The 20,522-nt window shown below is 63.3% G+C and overlaps 2 protein-coding genes across 2 annotated transcripts; one reads left to right on the forward strand and one right to left on the reverse strand.

Annotated features, from left to right (window-relative positions):
• Positions 1-22: 22 nt before the first annotated feature.
• PTX4 (pentraxin 4) lies at positions 23-4,923 on the reverse strand. The gene is made up of 3 exons (XM_049637237.1): positions 3,057-4,923; positions 1,824-2,493; positions 23-794 (listed from the first exon to the last, which is right to left on the reverse strand). The coding sequence occupies exons 1-3, from the start codon at positions 3,306-3,308 to the stop codon at positions 154-156; spliced, it is 1,563 nt and encodes a 520-aa protein (XP_049493194.1). The 5' UTR covers positions 3,309-4,923; the 3' UTR covers positions 23-153.
• A 3,415-nt stretch (positions 4,924-8,338) lies between these two features.
• On the forward strand, positions 8,339-20,487 carry TELO2 (telomere maintenance 2). The gene is made up of 21 exons (XM_049637238.1): positions 8,339-8,612; positions 9,580-9,915; positions 10,872-11,149; positions 12,209-12,277; positions 12,462-12,609; positions 13,737-13,839; positions 14,048-14,116; positions 14,297-14,438; positions 14,594-14,730; positions 15,083-15,162; positions 15,373-15,474; positions 15,756-15,844; positions 16,026-16,117; positions 16,246-16,362; positions 16,454-16,525; positions 17,589-17,753; positions 18,030-18,121; positions 18,504-18,603; positions 18,706-18,770; positions 19,024-19,139; positions 20,008-20,487. The coding sequence occupies exons 2-21, from the start codon at positions 9,581-9,583 to the stop codon at positions 20,112-20,114; spliced, it is 2,478 nt and encodes an 825-aa protein (XP_049493195.1). The 5' UTR covers positions 8,339-8,612; position 9,580; the 3' UTR covers positions 20,115-20,487.
• Positions 20,488-20,522: the final 35 nt, after the last annotated feature.

The raw sequence follows: 20,522 nt of genomic DNA on the forward strand, positions 1-20,522 counted from the left end.
TGCCCGGTGGTCCGCCCCCCCCCCTCCCTCCACGCTGCCCTGTCCCCTCCCCAGTCCGGGAGGGGGCCCTCTACGGGGGGGGAGGGTGCTGGGGCCGGGGGACAGGTGGCTGGTGCTGCTCAGGCTGTCCCCGTCCAGCCCGAGAACAAAGCCTCAGGGACAGAGTGCCAGGCAGCTGCAGTTCACCCTCTGCACGAATCCGCCCACCCGGTGGGCGTCATCCAGCGTGAGGATAGCGCCCGGAGGGAGCCCCCGCCCCGTGGCGAGGCTTGCCACCTCCCCAGGGACCAGCGCCCGGTCCCATATGGCCAGGCCCGCCACGCTCCCCACGAAGGCCTCGGAGCTGTCGAACCCACCCCCCACGCTGTCTTGCTCCTGGCCCAGCACAAGGGACCCCCCTGGAGGGATCTCGTAGCCCTCCCTGAAGCGGGAGCCGGTGGCCACTAGCCTGCGGTCTACGTGGAGCCGGTACCTGCCCAGCGTGGACGTCCAGATGACACACACGTGGTGCCACCGGCCGTCCAGCAGTGGCTGCAGGGGCAGCTCCCTGAAGGCCGGGTCTCCGATCACGAAGTGGACAGAGCCAGGGACCAGGGAGTCCCTGCCGTGCAGCACGAGCTTGTTGTCATTCTCCTCGGTGGCGTAGGAGAGCAGGGTGCCCAGGTGGCCCGAGGCCACGCGGACCCAGCTGCAGACAGACAGGGCCCGCAGGCCTGCGGGGAAGCCGGGGCTCAGGAAGGCGACGTTCTGGGTGGAGGCGTTGGGGAAGACGAGCACGGGGCCCACGTTGCAGGCTGGGGATAGAGGGGAGAGTCAGCCCGGGCACCAGGGGGCCGCAGAAGCGCCCACGACCGCGGGCACTGCCCTTGCTGTGGGGCACAGGCCACAGACCCCGTGGCCGACCTGCCTCAAGCAGTAACTGCGAGGGTGGCTGTGCACGGCCCTGTTGGTCCTTGCGGCCGAACCACCAGCCTGTCTCACAGCCGGGGACACCGGGAGCTGGGGCAGTCACACCACTGGGCAGAACTGAGCCCCCCGGGGCTGCTGTAAGGGAGCCCCACAACTTAGAGCCTCAAAACCACACAAATTCAGTGTCTTCCGGGTCTGCGGGTTGGAGGTCAAAAGCCAGACACGGGTCTCTCCCCCGGACTCAACTCACGGCGTGGGCAGCCGTGGTTCCTTTGCTGCCCTTCCAGTCTAGCGATGCCCCCACTCCGTGGCTCACGGCCCCTCCTGTACATCCGTCTAAACTTTGCCCCTGGGGTCACGCCTCCTTCTCCGATCCTGACCTTCCTGCCTCCCCTAGAAGGGATAATCCCGGATCCCCTCCCATCTCAGGATGTGTCATCACAGACGGAAGTTCCCCTTGCTGTGTAAGGTGACGCATCCACAGGGCCCGGGGATCAGGACTTGAACATCTTCGGGGTCATTGCCCTTCAGGTCTGCCTGACCAAGGGTCCATGGGTGGGGGGGCAGGCCCATCATGGGTGGGGGGGCAGGGGTGGGCCTGGGGCAGCTGTACCTGCTCCGAGGTCCCGATTGGCAGGCTGCAGACCTACATCTCTAACTCGCTGGCCCACTGGACTCAAGAAGGGGCGTTTACCCCGGGCAGCACCCCAGTCCTGTGTGCTCATCTGTCCCTAATGCCCAGGCTGCGGGGGATCCGCAGACAGACCATCCCCTGCACGGCCCCCTCCTTCTCGCCAGCAGGTGCGACTGTGAGGCCAGTGTCCTCTCCGCACAGCTCTGGGGAGAAGGCTGTTCAGAGGGAACCGGAGGCCCAAGGAGGCACCAGCGGGGGAAGGGCGGGCCATGGTACTTACTCTCTCCTGGTCTCTCGGGCGGCCGTGTCCGCTGGCTGCCTGGGCCTTGTGGCTCCCGCGTCCCCTGGAGACGGCCGGCAAAGTCCTGAGGTGGGTCCCCGGGCTCAGGCGGAGCTCTGAGCGCCTGCCCGCCCCTCTGCAGTTTCGGGGAGCCTAGGCTTGGCAGCCCCAGCTGGGGCAGGGGCAGGGGCGGGGGTGGGGGCGGGGCCAAGGCCGGAGTCAGCCCCGGGGCCACGGCGCCAGGACCGGCCACCTGCAGCCGTCCCTCGAGAGCAGCCAGCCTGGCGCCCTGGCTCTGCACCAGGTGCGTGAGGCCGGCCACCGTGTCCTGTAGGGCCCGCAGGGCCAGGCCAAGGCTGGCGAGGCCATCCCCCTGTGCCTCCCGCTCCTTCCCCGCCTGGGCCAGCTGTCTGTCCCTGTCACTCAGGACGGAGTCCAAGGCCAGCAGCCTGGAGTCTAGCTTCCGGCTCCTGCGCTGTGACTTCTGCATCCAGTTCTTGAGGCGGCTCAGGTCGCCCTGCACTGCGGCCTGTGACCGGTTCACGGCCAGGGCCACGGCCTGGGTCTCCAGGGCCAGGCTCTGGAACCGAGTGTCAATGTCGTAGGACAGGTTGTAGTTGCTGGCAAGGCCCCGCAGGTGTGTGAGGGTCACCTCTTGGAGCCTCCGAAACTAGAGAGAGGACACACAGCCATCACAAGGGCCGAGGGCCGGGGAGGACGCGGCACATGACTTCCCGATCATGCGTCTGGGCGCCTACCAAGCCCTGGCCGTGCTCCGCACTGATGTGATCCCCAGGCCGCTGCTGAGGGGTGGGCCGATTACCGCGGCCCCGGGGCGGCCGAGCTCAGAGACGTGGGTGACCAACCCGAGGGCCCCGGGCTGCACTAGGTGGGGCGAGGGCTTCGGGCTCCCATGCCCCCTCCGCCCCACATCCCCCGGCCCTGTGAACCTCAGGGTCCTGCCCCCCCGTGACCCTGCGCCCCTCCAGCTGCACTCCCCAGGGCTCCCCGTGCCCCCTCCCAGCCCGACGCCCACCCAGTCCCATGGTCACTTGGCTTATCTTCATAACAGAGCCTAAGAAACCTTCTGTGCTGCTTTCCAACCACAGGTGACAATAGCATCGGCTGAAGGGAAGAACCAAGGACTCCACGTTTGGGTCCCCAGAGCGCCGACAACTTCCCACTCTGTTTCTGGGACACCATCAACTGCCCCGCGTAACTGGGCACCCTTACCTGCTCTTCTAGTCTGCGGAGCCTCTCGAAAAATGGTTTTCTTTGCGCTGCAGGGCCGGCTTCCCGCGACAGAACCCCATGCAGATACACAGGCACAAAAATAAGGAAGACAGACAGGGTCGTCCGCGGGCCGCCCATCCCGAGGACGCGCACAGGGCGAGGCCGTCTGCTGTGTGCTCCTTCGCCACCCACAGCCCTGCTCGAGTGCCAGGGGAGCGAGCTTCCTCCCTCCACCACCTTCGTGCAAAGCATCTGTCCGCCAGCCGGCGAGCTCTGGGGACATGGTCACGTGTCCCAAGGACACGAGCTTAAAAACAGAGGCAAACAGTTTCTCCGGAAAGTAATTCTTCTGGGTGAGAGCCCTGGCCTGGCTGGCTCAGAGGCAGACGGAGGTGATGGCTTTAGCAGGGACGCACGGACTCGTGTTCCCACCAAAGAGAAGTGGAAACAGGACAGGGTCCAGTCAGGGCCAGGGAGCCCCCGGGGCCAGGTCTGCGGTGGGGCCCAGCGTGCTAGTCCCATGAGGCCCATCTCTCTCCTCTGGATAAGGCAGAGGACGGGGTTGGGAGACGTCTTAACTTATTGTGGGGTGTAGGTTGTGTGGTGGGCTGCATGGTGGTGCCCGAAATGGTAGGTCTGAGTCCTAACTCTGTGAATTGCCTCGTGCCTGTGAATGGGAGTCTGTATGGAAAAAAGACCCTTGCGGGTGTCATTAAGGATCTGGCGATGGGCCCATGCTGAATTAGGGTGTCCTTAGAAGAGACAGAAGAGGGGAATACATGGCGGGGAGGCCATGGGAAGACGGAGGCAGAGACCGGGGTGACGTGGCCACCAGGAGAGCCAGGGGCCAGACGAGGCAGGAAGGGTCCTCCCCCTGGAGCCTTGGGGACCTTGACCTTGGACCTCCATTGGTTACTGGCCATAGGCTGCTGCCCAGGACGCTGCTGCACTTCTGGCCCTCTGGGGCTCCCCCTTCTCCACCCTCCACCTATCACTCTCCCAGGCCACGTTGGATCCTTGCTCCTGCTGCTGTCTCTGTCCCTTGTGTTCTCCTGGCCCTGGGCTCCTTCACCTTTGTCATTTTGCTGCCATCGAAGGGGCACCTGGGGGGCAGAGGACCCATGCATGTCTGTGCACAGCCGCGTGTTGAACTGACCATGCTTTTATCCTGCTTCCTCCCTGCATCTCGGTCCCTACAGCTGGCCCTGGGGTGAGGTCCCCACCTGCCCCATTTACTTAGGCCGATGGCTGTGCTAGTGTAACCAGTGACCGCCACAAAGGAGCTTAAAACAACAAAAGTTTATTCTCTTGTAGTTCTAGAGACCAGCGTCCCAGGGCCCTTCTCCTTCCTCCCCAAGGCTTCAGGGAAGGACCCTCCTGCCTGGTCCAGCCCCTGGCTCTCCTAGTGGCCACGTCACCCCACTCTCTTCCTCTGTCTTCCCACGGCCTTCTCCCCTGTGTCTCTGTCCTTCTGTCTCTTGTAAGTTACACTGCTCCCTGGATTCGGGCCCACTTGCATAATCCATTACGATCTTGAGGTCTGTAACTTGATTATATCCACCAAGACTCTTTCTCTGAATAAGCTTGCATTCATGAACTTGGGTCTACTTTTTGGGAACCACCATGCAGCTTGTGACAGGGAGGTTTGGGAGGCTAGGGGTGTCCAGGGATGGTGGGGAGGCTGGGACACGGCACAGGCTTCAGTGAAGAGACTCGCGTGAATCTGGACACAGAGCTGCCGGGTCCCCAGTGCCTGCTCGACCTCCTGTAGCTGGCGACTCCTCTGCACGTCAGCTCTGCCGCGGGATGTGGTCAGGTGGCTCTCTGAAGCCTAGCCGTCTGACCCCGGAGCAACCCTCCCCCCTTTCCTGCCATGTGACTGGTCGGAATTGCGCTGCACCACGGGTGTAATGAAACCCACACTGGATTACAGGACTTCATATGAAAAAAGAATGTGAAAGATCTCACTAAGCATCGTACGTTGCATGTGACATCGAAGTGGTAATATTCTGGATCGACTGGGTTAAACAAAATATGTTCTTGGGGCACTTGGCTGGCTCAGTCAGTAGAACACGTGACTCTTGATCTCAGGGTGATGAGTTCAAGCCCCGTGTTGAGTGTGAAGCCCACTTTAAGACGTATGTATATATATATATTCGTATTGTGTATGCAACACGTATGTTAAAACTAAAATGATCTTCACCTGACCTTTTTACCGTTTTAGTACAGCTAACAGAAAACTTAGCGTTACATATGGGGCTCACAACCTATTGTGATGGGACAGCATTGCCCGGGGAAAGACTGGATATGCAGCTGTGTGCAGGCATGTAAGCACGTGTAGGTGTGCAAGTCTGCAGTGTGCAAGCGTGTGCGGGCGTGCAAGTGCGTGCAGGTGACTTTCAATCTCCTTCATCGTCAGTTAAAAAAAAAAACAATCGGCTCAGGTCACGATCTCGCGGTCCGTGAGTTCGAGCCCCGCGTCGGGCTCTGTGCTGACAGCTCAGAGCCTGGAGCCTGTTTCAGATTCTGTGTTTCCCTCTCTCTGACCCTCCCCTGTTCATGCTCTGTCTCTCCCTGTCTCAAAAATAAACAAAACGTTAAAAAAAATTAAAAAAAATAATTTTAATGGAAATTATACACAAAATTCACTTATTTTAAGGCTAATGCTGAAAGCGAGTAATTGAAATAAATGTCTACATATTGGCTTGTGGAACTCTGAGGTTCCGCTAGCTTCCAGAAAGCAGCAACCAAAGCCAGGCACCTGCCCCCAGGTAGGTAGGGGGAGGGTGGGAGCTATTTAAAAAAAATTCTCTTAGATTTTTTTTAAGTTTTTATTTCACTCTAGTTAATCAACACACAGGGCAATATTGGTCTCAGGAGTAGAATCCAGTGACTCAAGGGCGGGAGTTTCTCGGGCCTGGGGGAACTTGCATTTACCAACAAAAAGCACCTCCCTTCCCCCATCTATCAAAACAAATTCCCCTCGTCCACACACAGAGCTTCCCGCCCTTCACTGTCTCATGTTTCATGTGACGGCTCAGCTAAGGGTCACTGGACACGGAGCTGCTGACAGAAATCTGCCCGGGCGGAACAATGCCAAGAGCCAAGGAAAAGCTCAAAAACATCTTAATCACTATCGCCGGAGAGGGAAGAAAAGCTTTGTGTCTGCAAGGCAAAAAAAAAAAAAAAAAAAAAAAAAAGGATCTTATGAGAAAAGGAATAATCAAGAGGAAGAAGTTGCTCTTGGAAATGAAAACTAGGATTTTCCAAATAAATAAGTAAATCCGCAAAGCTGAAAGACAAGGTTTGAGTGATTGTCCAGAAAGTAGGGCAAAAAGATGAAGAGATGGGGAAGAAAAGGGAAAAAAAAACAGCCTTTGAGGTCAACCCGATAAAACACGAGTGTAGAGAGTGGGATTCAAGGAAGCGGGGGAGATAATCCAGGAAGGTGTCACAGCCAAAAGCATCCACCATCCCCAAGGCCACACGCCAGAGGGGGCCAGGTCTCTCCTCCAGGGTCAGGACCCCACGGAGGATGCAGAAGATGCTGAAAGTGTCCGCAGAGGAAACACCTGGTCACGTGGGAAAGACTGAGCCCTTCCTCCGAGAACTGAATGCTGGCTGGCAAAGGTACACGAGCACACCTTAGCATTTCTGAGTAAAAGTTATTTTCAGTGTTTATTTATTTTTGAGAGAAAGTCTGAGTGGGGAAGGGGCAGAGAGAGAGGGAGACCGAGGGTCTCAAGCACTGACAGCAGAGAGCCCCATGTCACCAAGCATGAGATCATGATCTGAGCCGAGGTCGGACGCTTCACCCATGGAGCCACCCAGGCGCCCCCAAATTAGTTTCATTTAAAATTGTTCATCTCGCTCATGGGGCGCCTGGGTGGCTCCGTCGGCGAAGCGTCTGACTTCGGCTCAGGTCATGATCTGGTGGTTTGTGGCTTTGAGCCCCGCATCTGGCTCTGTGCTGACGGCTCGGAGCCTGCAGCCTGCTTCGGATTCTGCGTCTCCCTCTCTCTCTGCCCTTCCCCCACTCGCTCTTTTTCTCTCTCTCTCAAAAATAAATGTTAAAAAATTAAAAAAAAAATATTCATCTCGCTCAAATGTGAACTGGCCCAAAGGCATTTTTCAAATACACATAGGCTTAAGTTTATCTTCTGCGCACCTATGGGCCTCATAGGCTTGGGGAAAACACGGGGATGGAAGTTGAACGAAGTTGCTGTAGGAACCCGAGAGTGAGGCTCTAATCCAGAAGCGGACTGGGAGGAATTCCCCGAGTCCCAGGAAGACCTCGTCCTGGACTCCTCGCACCTGTCACAGCCCACACCCCCTCCATCGGCTCCGCTCCTGCGGAAGCACCCCAGGCCAGCCGTCCTCACCGCCAGGCCCATACCTGCGCAGCACGAGCCTCGCACCTGCGACCCTGCGACCACCGCTGCCCCCTACCGGCCGTTCTCCTGCCTGCACCCAGGGCGAACCTTCCAAAAGGAGACTCCTTCTCGGCCTGCTTAAACTTTCTTATCTCTCTTTGCCGACGGACATTATCGCTCCTGTATCTCACTGGGCTCCCGATTTTTTTTAACTTAAAAAAAAAAGTTTATTTATTTTTGAGGGAGAGAGAGAGAGAGCGCGCTCAGGGTGGGGGCAGAGAGAGGACAGAGGATCCAAAAGCGGGCTTTGCATTGACAGGCTGACAGCAGCAAGCCGGACGCGGGGCTCGAACTCACGGACCGGGAGATCATGCCCTGAGCCCAAGTCGACGCTCCACCGACGGAGCCACCCTGGCGCCCCAGCTTGTGCCCCTGATTTGTGAGCGGGCACTTTATTTTCTTCATTCTCTGTCCTGGAAGAGTGCTTGCTGTACGCAGTAGGCATTTAATTTGTGCATGCTGAATGAATACACCCTTCCCGGGCTCCCTCGCAAGGGCAGTCGAGGCTGAAGCGGCGCCTCCCCCGTGAGGTCTTTCCAGATCGCCCACGGCACTGCCCACCGCCCGTTCGTCAGGACGGAGAGCCGCCCTTGGAGCGTGACCACCGAGGAAGTGGCTTTCGGCCAATTTACAGGGCCACCTGCGGCTGGCGGCCCCCGCGCGGAACCGTGCGGCGCCCACCCCTCTTGGGCCGCCCATCGGGACCCGAAACCACTCGAGCCCTCGCTGCTTTCAGCCGGCGGCCGCGGCTCAGGGACCCGGAGTTGGCCGGGAGCGCGCTCGGCGCTCAGCGGGTGTCTGCGGAGGCGCGCGCGCTCGCCCCCGCCCACCACGGCCCCGCCCCGCCCGGCGCAGGCGCAGAAGCGGCCGCTCGCCCACGCTTCTTCCGGCTTCCTCAGCCTCGCGGCGGATTCGTCGCGATCGGCCCGCGGGAGCGGCCTCGCAGGCTCGAAAAATTCAGCAGCAGCTCTGCCAGCGCGCGGGGAGCTCGTGCTCCGCGCTCTCAGTCTCTAGTCCGCGCACCGCTTGCGGAACTGGGCCTCGGCGACCGTGGCGAATCGGCGCGGGGCGGCAGCGGCGGGGCGGGCCTTGAGCACACCCTGGAGACTCCGAGATCGAGCGGGTGCGCGCTTCCCCGAGACACCCTCCCGCCCGGAGACCGGTGCGCTCCCCGAGACCCGGGCCCACCCTGAGACCCCCCGTCCGTCCCCAGGCCCGTGCGCGCCCCGACAGCCTGTCTACCCTTAAGACCCTCGCCCACCCCGAGATCCCCTCCCGCCCCGGAGACCCATGCGCTCCCCGAGACTCGCCACCCCCCCCCCGCTTCGGGGACCCCTGCCCGCCGCGCCGTGACTTGGGCGCCGTGACGTGGGCTCCCGGCACAGCTGTGAAGGGGGGTGTGGTACTGGCGGGTCGCTGGCGTGTTAGCTGGCCACCGGAGCCCGCTTAGACCCGGCTGGGTGAGGAGGCCCTAGGCTGTTGGAGACCCTCCTTGGTCCCCTGAGGCAGGCTTATCTAGGGCTGGGTCACTGGTGATGGACAGGTGCCTGCGTAACGGCACTCAATGCTGCAGGGGCGCCTGACCCGAAATACTACCTACAGATGGGATGGTTTCTGGGAAAGAAGGGGGTTTGGCAGACGGACAGTCTGTTAGTCGGACGGTCAGGCAGTTAGAAATGCTGCAACGCAGCTAGCCCCGGGTCTCAAGCTCAGCACTGTTAGCATTTGGGTTTGGATCACCCTCTGTGGTGGGTGCTGTCCTGCACACGTGGGCTGTGTAACCAGCATCCCCGGCCTCTGCCACCCGCTCACGAGATGCCAACAGCACCCCCACTTGTGGCCCTGGGGCACAGTGACCCTACTGTCGAGGGCATCATGGAGGCCCCAGCTATGAAACAGACTCTTGGTAGGAATGGTGACGGTGACGGATGCCAGAGGGGAGGATACTGCTGGGTGACAGCAGGGGTGAGGAGAGATGGGGTCCCCAGAAGCTTAACGAGAGGGGCCAGAGGGTCTGAGCGTATGTGAGATGTGACTGGCGCAGATGCCAGGGGCTCCTCGGCCTTCTCATGTGCTTCTCTGCGCCCCAGGATGGACCCAGCGCTCTCTGCAGTCCGGCTGACCGTGCGGGAAGCGATTCACACCCTTTCCTCTTGCGAGGATGGCGGCCGCGTCCTTTCCACCTTGGGGTCCCTGAGGCGGTATCTCAGCGGAGCGGAGAACCCAGCCCTTCCCGGGGAGCAGGAGGAGTTCGCCAGGGTGCACTTTTCCGCCCTCCTCAGGTGTCTAGTGGGCAGGCTGAGCCCAGGCTGGCTGGGGCTTCTGCCCGACGGCCAGGTGGAGGAGCTGTGGGCCAGCTTCTTCCTGGAGGGCCCGGCCGACCAGGCCTTCCTGGTGCTGATGGAGTCCGTCGAGGGTGCCGCCGGGTGAGTGGGGCGGGGGGGGCCCGATTCCGGGGCACTTGTAACGTCTGAGGCAGGGGCATGGCCGGAAGGGTTGCGAACCAGCAGGTTCTGTAAGAATTTGGTGTCCTGAAAGGTGCGGGAGGAGCAGGGCACCTGGACACCGAAAGCCGGTTGTTAACCTCCCTTGCGACGAAGAGGCTCTTGCACTAGTAGGTCCCGCCGTGTTGGTGAAGGGAGGGGGCAGGAGCGTCCCCATCCCGGTGGCCTCGGCAGCGGGCGAGCTCCGGGCCGAGGTGACCTAGGTAGGCGGTGGGCCTCGCCAGCGTCCGCGGGCCCTTGGCCTCACTCGTGGCTGTCAGCTCTGCAGTGAGGCCCCCGGGTGCTCCGGCAAACTCCGGGGGGGGGGGGGGGGGGGGGAGACTTGCTCAAGGCGGTTCCCAGACTCAGGTGTCCGAGCACGGGACGGGCCTGTGGGGACGCGGCCTTCGTGCGGTGGCGAAGCTGGGTTTGAGCGGTTCCGGAGATAAGCGGCAAGCGCCCTGTGGCGCGGAGCGGGAGAGGAGGTGGCGTCGGTGACTCCATGGGGCCCGGCGGGGCGCTCACGCCGCACCACTGGCTGGCTATTTGGCAGTGGGATATAGACCTTTTGTTTTCTTTTAATGTTTATTTAGCTTGAGAGAAAGAGAGCATGAGCAGGGGAGGGGCAGAGAGAGAGAGAATCCCAAGCGGGCCCCAGGCTGTCAGCACGGAGCCTGACGCGAGGCTCGATCCCACAAACCCTGGGATCATGACCTGAACGGAAACCAAGAGCCACCCAGGCGCCCCAGCGGCGGGATTTAAATGCTCGTTTTTTTAAGTGCTGATGACGCCATGGGACTACTGGTTTAGTGACGGCTGTGGCTCCCCCTCCGGGCGGGGGGCGCGGAGGGTGGAGGGCTCGCCGCTCCGCCCGCCCGTCACACCTGCTCTTGCTGCAGCCCGAGCTTCCGTCTGACGAAGGCGGCGCAGCTCCTGGCCAGGTTCCTGCGCGCGGGCAGGATGGCCGCTGTGATGGAGGGCCAGTGTCGCCAGGTGACGGAGCCGGCGTCCCCGCTGCTCCAGGAGACGCTCCTCGCCAAGGTGGTGGGCTTGCCCGACCGCCTGGGCAACCGTCTGCAGCGGGAGAACCTGGACGCGTTCCTCCCCCAGAATTACTTCCCTCTGCTCGGCGAGGAGATGACGCGGGTGCTGCAGGCGGTGGTGGACTCCCTCCGAGGTGCGGGCCCCCCCGCGCTGTCCTTCCGGCCGGCTTCTCTGGCCACCGTCCCTTCCCTCCCCCCCGCCCCCCCCCCCCCCGGCTTCTCACGGCCTCTGGGGACTTGGGATTCTCGGGGTGATGCCGTTCCGTTGGCAGGTCAGATGTTGCCTCCTGTGTGGGGAGGTAGCGACCTGTACCCTGAGCTTCACCCATTCTTGGCTGTTGACCTCGGAGCTGGAGCTGACCTTGAATCCTTTAGCTCCTGGTTGGCCTGCCGGTGGAGCCGTCCGGATGGGGCTGCTCTCCACGGGCCCTGGTGTCCACACCACCCTCTGCTCTCCCGCCATGGGGCAGCTCAGGGTCTCACCCCTGCACGTCCGGCATCCCACCGGCCAAGGCCGTGGAGTGGGTGCCACGCTCGGGCGCCACTAGAGGCCCTTCACGCGTGTGCTCACGTGGTCCCTGTGCCCGCCCCACAAGGGAGCCTCCGCCACTGTAGGTCGGGAGGGAGCCCACGGGTTCCACTGGGGCCCCTGCCAGGCCGTCCCTGCTCTGTGCTGGGGGGAGTCGCCAGCGTGTCCTGAACGTGTCCAGAGCGACTGCGGGCCACGTCCGCTTCTCGGCTGGGTGGCTGCGTCCAGTTCGCCTTTTAGGGTCTCAGCTGCTCCCTTCAGGTGGCAGAGACCGCATTTGCGTCTGAGCGCGTCGTGACCGTCTCAGGGTGGCCACTTCCGGCGGGGCTGGGGCGCCATCCTCCCCTTGTCCCCGAGTCCTGTTTCCTCCCGCCCACCCGCCTCATGTGGCCTTTGGTGCCTCCCCCTCCCCGCGCCACCACACTGGTCCCCGCTCTGTGGGGTCATTGTGGCGATTAGGTGAGCAAGAGCGTGTGAGGCTTTTTGCAATTACTGTTGGCTTCCAGCTGTTGAGGTTCCAGTTGGAATCAGATCGAGAAAAACGGTGCTTTTACAGCGCACAGACGCCTGTCTGGAAACGAGGTCTGTCCCCGCCTGGGCAGGTGTTGTCCCGTGGCCCTAACCATCGCCCTTCTTGAAAATCCCGCTTTCCCTCTTGCCGCAGGTGGCTGGGACTGCTCCGTCTCCTTCCTGTCGCAGGTGCTCGGGAAAGCCTGTGTCCGCGGGAGGCAGAGTGAGTGTTTCCTGTCCCGGGGGGTCCGCAGCGCTGTCTGGGCGTCTCCCCCCGCTTCCCGTCGGCCCTCCCGGGAGGGGGAAGACAGCGGAGTTCCCTCGCCTGGGCCTGGCCCCGGGCGGGCTGATGTCCATCGCCCGGCCCCCCGGCCCCGGGCTCAGGGGCCCCCGTGTGCTTCCCTCAGAGGAGATGCTGGGCGTGCTGGTGCCGCGGCTGACGACGCTCACCCAGGGCAGCTGCCTCTGGCAGCGGGTCTGCTGGCGCCTGGTGGAGCGTGTGCCCGACCGGGCCGTGGAGGCGCTGCTGACGGGACTGGTGGAGGTCGCCGCAGGGTAAGGAGCCAGGAGGGCGGGCGGCGGCGCCCAAGCCTCTGGTTTGTGCGGTGAGGCCGTGGCGGACCAGCCCAGCCCCTCCCCTGGCTGTGGCCGTGGAGACCCCTTTCGCTACTCCCCACCCCCGGGGCTGCGCAGGCATGTGCGTGTGCGATGGCGCCCGCCGTCAGACGGCGTCCCCTGGCGCGAGTGCGTGAGGGTGGGTCCCGCCGGCTGTGTCTTCGGTTCTGAGCGCGGGTGTGTGCGTCCAGGGACCCGTGTTCTCTCTCTGAACCGTCTGAGGTCTCACCCCCCTCTGCTGCCGGCTGCTCAGTCTTTATTTGCAAAATCTTGTGAGGAAGGCATTCATCCCCTGCCATGCGCTTCTGGTCCCTCCCAGCTCGTCCTTGGTTTGTGGCTTTTACAAGGGGTCCACACCGCCCTGTAAGCGCGTCAGGCCGCGAGCCGATGGCTTCTCTGTCTTCCGGGCTGTGTCACGCTCCTGCCCTGAGGCTGTGGGTTGGTTTGCGTGGGTTTGCCTCTTCTGTTTCTGTTTTTTTGGTTCCTGCTGCCGTTCTTTTTTCTTTTTCTTTTCATCTTTACGACTTTGCGTAGAACGTGAAAGGGCCGAGGGAGGAAGGGCTGTATCCTCCCGTCTTTCCACACCGGCTGGAGGGTTTGCTGGGCTCTCACCCACGGAGGGGAGCAGGGATCCCACTCTACACCAGTCGTCTGCAAACTGCGGACTTTGGGCCAAACTCAGCCCACTGTGCGTTTTTACAACCGTTTTGTGGGTCCACAGCCGCGCTCGCTCACGCACACGCCCCTGGCTGCTTCTGGCTGTAGGAGTTCTGCGGAGACCGATGGGCCGTAAACATAGAGCTTTTGTTCTCTGGCCCTTCCCAGATAAGCCTGGCCACCCCTGCTCCTCTTGGGCAGAGCGGGGAAAGGACATCCTCTTGCACGGAGGCGCTGGGCTGTCCCAGGTTTCCACGTTACCGGGAGGAGAGCGAATCAGGACTGAGTCCGAGCTGAAGCGCAGGCCCCGGGCTCCCAGTGGTTAGCGCAGAGCTGGGGAGGGGTGCAGCTCAGACCTGTTGAGATCTGGGGTTCGTGCTTTTCCCTCTCCCCCCGACTGTGCCTCACAGGCCTGAAGTCCTCTCACGGCTGCTGGGGAACCTGGTGATGAAAAATAAGAAGGCCCAGTTCGTGATGACCCGGAAACTTCTGTTCCTACAGTACCAGTACTCGGTGAGGGCGTGGGCCGAGGGCCACCCTGGGGGTACAGGAGAAGTGACCGTAGCAGGTGCAGCTGAGCTCGGTTGTCCGGGAAACTCCGCGGACCCTCAGCCCAGAGCCGTTTGTGCTCTGGGAGCCTGGGCAGACGGGTCTTAGCCCAGCAGGTGGGCAGCTGGCGTCTGCCGACAGACAGTGACAGGATGCCTGGCTTCTGTCACAGACGCCCATGCTGCAGAGCCTGCTGGGGTACCTGGCCACGGACAGCCAACGGCGCCCGCTCCTCGTACAGGTAAGCGCGGTCTGGTCCTCTGTCTCGGGTGTTCTGGGACCACCTTCTGGTGGGAGAGGGAGAACGTTCCCGCCTGGAACAGAGAACGCTGGCAAGCACGGGGGCACCAAGGCCTGTGCGTTCCCATGCTGTGGTGGGGAGGCCGGTGCGGCTGTGTAACCGGGCCGCGCCACCCGCCAGGCACTGAAGGGGCTCCTGGAGACGTGGGGCAGCTGCAGTGCCGTCCGCCATGCGCCTCTGGCGCAGCAGTGCTACATTAGCAAGGCCGTCCTCATCTGCTTGGCGCTCCTGGGGGAGGCGGAGCTCCAGGACAGCCGAGACGGTGAGTGGGCCACGCGGACACTGTCCCCACCCCGTCCCTGCCCGTCCCCGCCAGCCCCCCGTGCTCACTGTGCAGAGCTGTCCCCTCCTGTCCCCTCCTGTCCCCGCCCGTCCCTACTGGCCCCCCAGTGCTCACTGTGGGCTTGGTGCTTCCAGAGCTGCTGACTAGCCTGATGGCGGGGGTGAAGAGTCGCCTGGACAGCAGCCTGCCCGTTGTGCGCCGTCTGGGCATGATCGTGGCCGAGGTGGCCAGCGCCCGGCTCCACCCTGAGGGGCCGCCCCTGAAGTTCCAGGTGAGCAAGGGCCGCGCCCTGTGTTTCCCTCCCTGGTATCCCCTGGCCTTCTGGGGTCCAGGCCCACGAACCTTCTGCGTGTTGACCCCTCAGCGGTGCCTGAACAGATGCCCCGGGTGGATTCCGGAGGTGTTTGGAAGCGATCTCTCTGGCGTCCCCTCCCCTCCGTTGCTGAGCCCCTGGGATGTCCTCCTGGGTGGGGGTGGGGGGGAGAGCAGCCCCTCAGGAGGGCGGGCTCCTGAGCCCGTGCACCCAGCGCCGCCCACTGCCACGTGGACACTTGGCAAGTGGGGCAAGTGGGGGGTGGTGGCGGGCGCTCCCCGTGACTCGCTTCAGCCCGTGTGCGTTGCAGTACGAGGAAGACGAGTTGAGCCGTGAGATGCTGGCCCTGGCAGCCCCCCGGCCTGCGGCCGACAGCCCCTTGGAGGCGAGGTGAGGGCTTCCTGCCCCCGGTCTCCACCCCAAGCTGGGCAGGCCCGGTTCCTGCTGCTCCCTTACCTCGTCGTCTTGGACTCGTTGCTGAGACAGAAGCCGAGAAGCGCAGGGTGGGGGCCGGGAGAGCATTTCCCTGGGGAAGGTGGGTTCCGGGGCCAGAAGCTTGTGTGGGGTCTCCCCGACGGGTTCCTTCTTTGCTCCCCACAGCCCTGTCGTCACTCCAGAGGCTGCAGAGACCCCCGGCAGAGGGAGTGTGGACGGTGGCGTCCCCCAGGCCCTGCCGGAAGGCTCAGGCTCTGACCTGGACAGGTAGGGGGAGGCCTTGGGTAGAAACTACAGAGGTGGGGGAGCAGTCCCGCGCTGGCCTCAGAGCCGTGCATGAGCGTGGGAGTGGATGGCCCACGCTGTCTGGAGGCCACGGGTCGGCCCCGCGGCCGCCCTCTCTCCGAGTGCCCTCCCATAGGAAAGTCTGCTGTTCCTGAGGTGCCAGGACTTGGGGTGAATTCCCGGGACTCGGGAGCACGGCCTGTCTGCCTATTGCCTGCTCCCGGGTGACGGGCAGGCCCCGCCGGTCTCTGTTGCTTCCCCAGTGACGATGAGCTTGTCCCCTATGACATGTCGGGGGACCAAGAGCTAAAGAGGAGCAAGGCGCCCACCTACGTTCGGGACTGCGTGGAAGGTGGGTCTCTTCCCTGGCGGGAGGCCCCTCCAAGCGCCTGCCCTGGGGTGGCTGAGCCGTGGGAACCCTGCATGTCCCGGGACTCGGCTGCCTCTGCCCAGCGTCCAGACCCTGGCTGCCGGCTCTGCCTCTGCAAGGTCAGGGCTGGGGACCAGTGCAGGCCCGTGTGCGTTCTGTGCAGCCCTGACCTCGTCCGAGGATTGGGAGCGCTGGGAGGCGGCCCTGCGGGCCCTCGAGGCATTGGTCATCAGGAACCCGGCTGCTGCACGCGAGGTGAGTGGGGCAGGGACGTCGGGGAGGGGTGTGTGTCTGCCTAGGAGGACCGTGGCAGGGATGGGGAGGTGGAGGGCTGTGGGGGCCCAGGGCCACGGGGCCTGAGGCACGCCGACCCCTGCGCACAGGTGAGTGTGGAGCTGGCCAAGGTGCTGCTGCACCTGGAGGAGAAGACGAGCGTGGAGGGCTTTGAGGGGCTGCGCCAGAGAGCCCTTGTGGCCGTCGTGGTCACAGACCCGGCCCCGGTGAGTCCCCGTCCCGCCGCCCAGTCAGTGTCTGCGTTGGGGCCCTGCCTCCGGGTGGCGTCCACAGCGGCCTCTCGTGTGCCTGGCTCAGGTAGCAGAGTATCTGACCTCGCAATTCTACGCCCTCAACTTCAGCCTCCGACAGCGCATGGACATTCTGGATGTAAGTGCCCCGGGGCCCTCCGTCCCACCTGTCACGCCCAAGCTGCCCTCACGAGGGCCAGGCCTGGCACAGTGCCCTGCCGAAAGCTCCACGGTCAGGACCAGAGGCCTCCCCAAGTCCCCCGTGGCCGGACCCAGGGGCTGGGACTGGCAGCTGCCTGGTGTTTTCTGGGCAGCGCACAGGATTCAGAAGGGGCTGTGTCCTTCATCTGAGACAGAAGCTTTATTGAGACAGAATTCCCACGCGGTACAGTTCCCCATCTTAAGACAAACAAAATGTGGTCTGTGCACACGTCGGGATGTTACTTGGGCCTCGCAGAGGAGGGACGTGGTAACCTGCCACAACGTGGATGAACCAGAGGACCCTGTAGGATTCCACTTGCGTGAGGTCCCTGGGCCGTCAGAATCAGAGAGACTGAAGTAGATGGCGGGGAGGGCACGTCGCAGGGGAAAGGGCTGCGTCTGGGAAGACGGAGTCTTGGAACGATGGTGGCGACGGCCATACGATGTGCACGTGCCCGCTGCCGCTGAGCTGCGCGCGCACGGCTGTCAAGACGGCAAGCGTGACGCTGTGTGTCTCATGAGATGGTGCTGAACAGTCACCACCTCCGTGCTTGCAGTTCAGGGGCATCTGGTACGTTGACGGTTCAGTGTCCTGTGCCACCCTCAGAGGAACAGCCCTTAGCACGCACTGCCCGGCCGGGCGCCTGCAGCCACCAGGCTGCTGTCCGCGGCCCCGCCTGTTCCAGGGCTCCAGGCATGTGACGGCGCAGGCCTGTTCCGGGGCCCACCTGTGTGCAGGTGGCTGGGCAGCAGGTTGGTGAGGCTCTGGAACCGCAGGAGCTCTGGGCACAGGAGCGGGGCCGCCTTTCCCTTCTGTCCCCCACAAAGTGAAGCGATCCTGGGGTAGCCGGAACTGACTTTCTGTGCGGTCCCCAGAATGTTCCCCGGCGCAGCCTGTGACGGCCGATGGCGCCGACGGGCACTCGGTTTACCTCGGGTTTGAGAAGATGCCGCCCCTCCCTAGAACAAGGACCGCTGCCCTGGGTCTCCCGCTCCTCTAGGTCCTGACTCTGGCCGCCCAGGAGCTGTCTCGGCCTGGCCGCCTGCCCAAGGCCCCCCAGTGCGACCCCCGGGGCCCCGCCCCCCCGCCCGGCAGTGCCGTGGCTCCCGCCTGGCGCGCAGTCGTGGAGGAGCGGATCAGAAACAAGACCCGGCGGTTCTCGCAGGTCAGCTGGCCCGGACTCAGGTCCTGGTGGGGGACGGGGCGGCACCGACGCTGCTGTTGTGTGGAGGGAGGGCGGTGGGTACAAATTCCATGTCGGGACACGTGCCTTAGGGCATCAGAGCCGCGTGGCTTTAATATGCGGGTGCGAAAAAAGCCCCGGAATTCTGCGTCAGCAAGAAACGGCCTGTATGTGCCGTGTCCACGTGGGCCGGGGCTGTGACGGGGGTGCGTACAGGACAGTGAAGGGACGCGGCACCTGTGCGCACCATGTTTGCAGGGCTCTGCCAGGCGGGGACGGGACGCTGGCGCCAACCAGTTCAGCTCGGTGGCTGGCTACTTCTTCTTCCCACTCATTCAGCACTTTGACAGGTGAGCAGGAGGCCTGGACGCCCTCGAGTACCAGAGGCTTCCCAGGATGGGGTCTGTGGTGGGGTTTGGGCAGCAGCAAGGTCACCACCTGGCTTTCGGTCCTTCGTAGCTTAAATGGCAAAGCGAGGGTGTCAGGATCTGCGGTGTCCGTCACGGATGGTGGGTTGCTGGCGGGTTCCCGGTGGGCGGGGCCGGAGCCTCGCCGTGGAGCCTTGATGCTCCACGCGCTGTGTGTCTGTCCGACGCCTTCTCCTCATGGCTGTGGGAGCCACACGGGGACGGGCGGTGAGGGGGCGCCTCCAGGGCGCTGGCTGTCCCTTGGTGGCCCAGGGGTTGGAGAATGAGCCCCGACCACGCGTCCTGCAACCTGATGCTCTTGTAGACCGCTGGTGACCTTCGACCTTTTGGGAGAAGACCAGCTGGTTCTCGGGAGATTGGCCCACACCTTGGGGGCCCTGATGTACCTGGCTGTGAACACTATGGTGAGTGGGAGGCGGAGCCGGTGGCTGTCCTCCCGGTGGGCCTCCCCTTGGCCCTGGGGCTGGGTTGTTGGGACCCCTGCCCACTGGCCTCTACTGTTTTAGGTGGCTGTGACCATGGGCAAGGCCCTCCTGGAGTTCGTGTGGACCCTTCGCTTCCACAGTGACGCGTGAGTGGCCGTGTGGCTGAGGAAAGTGGTCCCACGTGGACGTGGAGGCGGGGCTCCCAGGACAGCAGGAGGTGTGGGGGGCGACTCCCGTGGGCGTGGCTGAGAGGCGGGGCGGCCTGGTGCTTCCCAAGCACAAAGGGGCAGGGTGGCTGGAGCGTGCGTTGCTTGCCCGTGGGTCTGCTGTACCGCGGAGAAGCGGGGTCTCCCTGGCCTGGGCTCCGTCGGCGCTCAGAGTCCCGGCCTGGCTTGGCAGCTACGTGCGCCGGGGCCTGCTGTCCGCGGTCTCCTCCGTCCTCCTCAGTGTTCCGGCCGAGCGACTGCTGGCAGACCTGCCAGATGAGCTGCTGGAAACCCGATCCTGGCTGGCAGGTGAGTGCCAGGCCCCAGCTGCATGGGCGAGGCGGGTGGTTGGAGGCTGGTGCAGTGGCCATCGGGGCACGGGGCGGCGCAGAGGCCCCAGGACCGTCACATCCCCCCCGTCTGTGCACGAAATGGTCCCTGGTGGGGGGGTGGGGACTCGGCTGCTGTTGAGTCACTTTGGGGAGGTCCTGCAGGAGGACCCAAGAGAAGGTGTCCCAATGTGGGAGACGGTGTGTTTGTTCTGGAAAATTCTGTATCTTCCGTAAGGTCACAAGAGCCATGCAGGAGGCACGTTACCTCACCAGACTCGCCAACTAACTTGGATAAACTTTCCTCCCTGCACCCTCCCCCCCCCCCCCCCCCGCCACAGTGTTCTCTTTGAAAAGTCTGTTGGAGCACACGTGACCTCCTGCCCGTAGGCACCTGTGTTGCCCACTCACCGGTGTCCACTCGGGGCTCCAGGCCGGGAGTAGACACTCTGACGTGGCACCACGCTCGGGGGCCTGGGGTTCAGGCGGGGCCCCTCTTGTCGCGTCAGTTAGTTTGCAGAGCACCCTTGGGCTTTGTCCGATCACGCGTGTGTCCGGTCGGCTCCGGGTCCTCGGGCCCCGTGCCACAGGCGTGTGGCGTCCCGCTTCCCGGGACCGGTGGCCTCCCCACGGAGACGGTGGTGTCCGCTCCATCCCGCTGCCTCCCTGTCGCCGGCCGCTGGCTGGGCGCCCAGCCCCAGGGAGAGTGGGGTGCTGCCCCCGCACACGGCCAGGCCCCACCAGGCCCTGTGGGGGCTTGTATGGGATGACTCCCTAAGAGGAAACGAGAGCTGGCCTGCCCGGCTGTGGGCGCCGCCGATGTCCTGCTCTATTTTCGTCTTTGGCAGATGTGGCTGACCGGGACGCGGACGAGGACTGCAGGATGCTGGCTGTGAAAGCCCTGCTGCTTCTGGAGAAACTCAGAGACCGACTGCTCCCCCTCGCTTCTCCTTAGTCCTCGCTGGAGAGGGAGGCCCGCCCCGCCAGCAGCCCGCGGGAGGGCCTCTGGCCCTGCGTCCATGGACGGGGCCACCTGAACATGGCAGGAGGGGGGTCCCGAAGAGGGAGGGAGCCACTGGGGCCCCTGTGGGCTGATTCTCAGCCTGTCCCCAAGCCCGTTCCTCACCTGAACGCAGAAGACTTTAAACAGCAACAAAGTGGAAGAATAAAAAGGAGCCAGAGGTGTTCAAACCCATTCCTCTTGGCTCTGACTGCTCAGGCAGGGTCCGCGGTGCCTCAATGTCCCTCCGAAGGGGGACACGGTTCTGGCAGCTGGTGACGAGCTGGGGGTGGGAGACCCCAAGGTCCCCCTCCCTGCACGGACATGTCGTGGGGCCAGCCCTTCACGGTGGGGGCTGGTGAT

Source organism: Panthera uncia, chromosome E1 (assembly GCF_023721935.1).
Source record: "Panthera uncia isolate 11264 chromosome E1, Puncia_PCG_1.0, whole genome shotgun sequence".
Classification (NCBI taxonomy): Eukaryota; Metazoa; Chordata; class Mammalia; order Carnivora; family Felidae; genus Panthera; species Panthera uncia.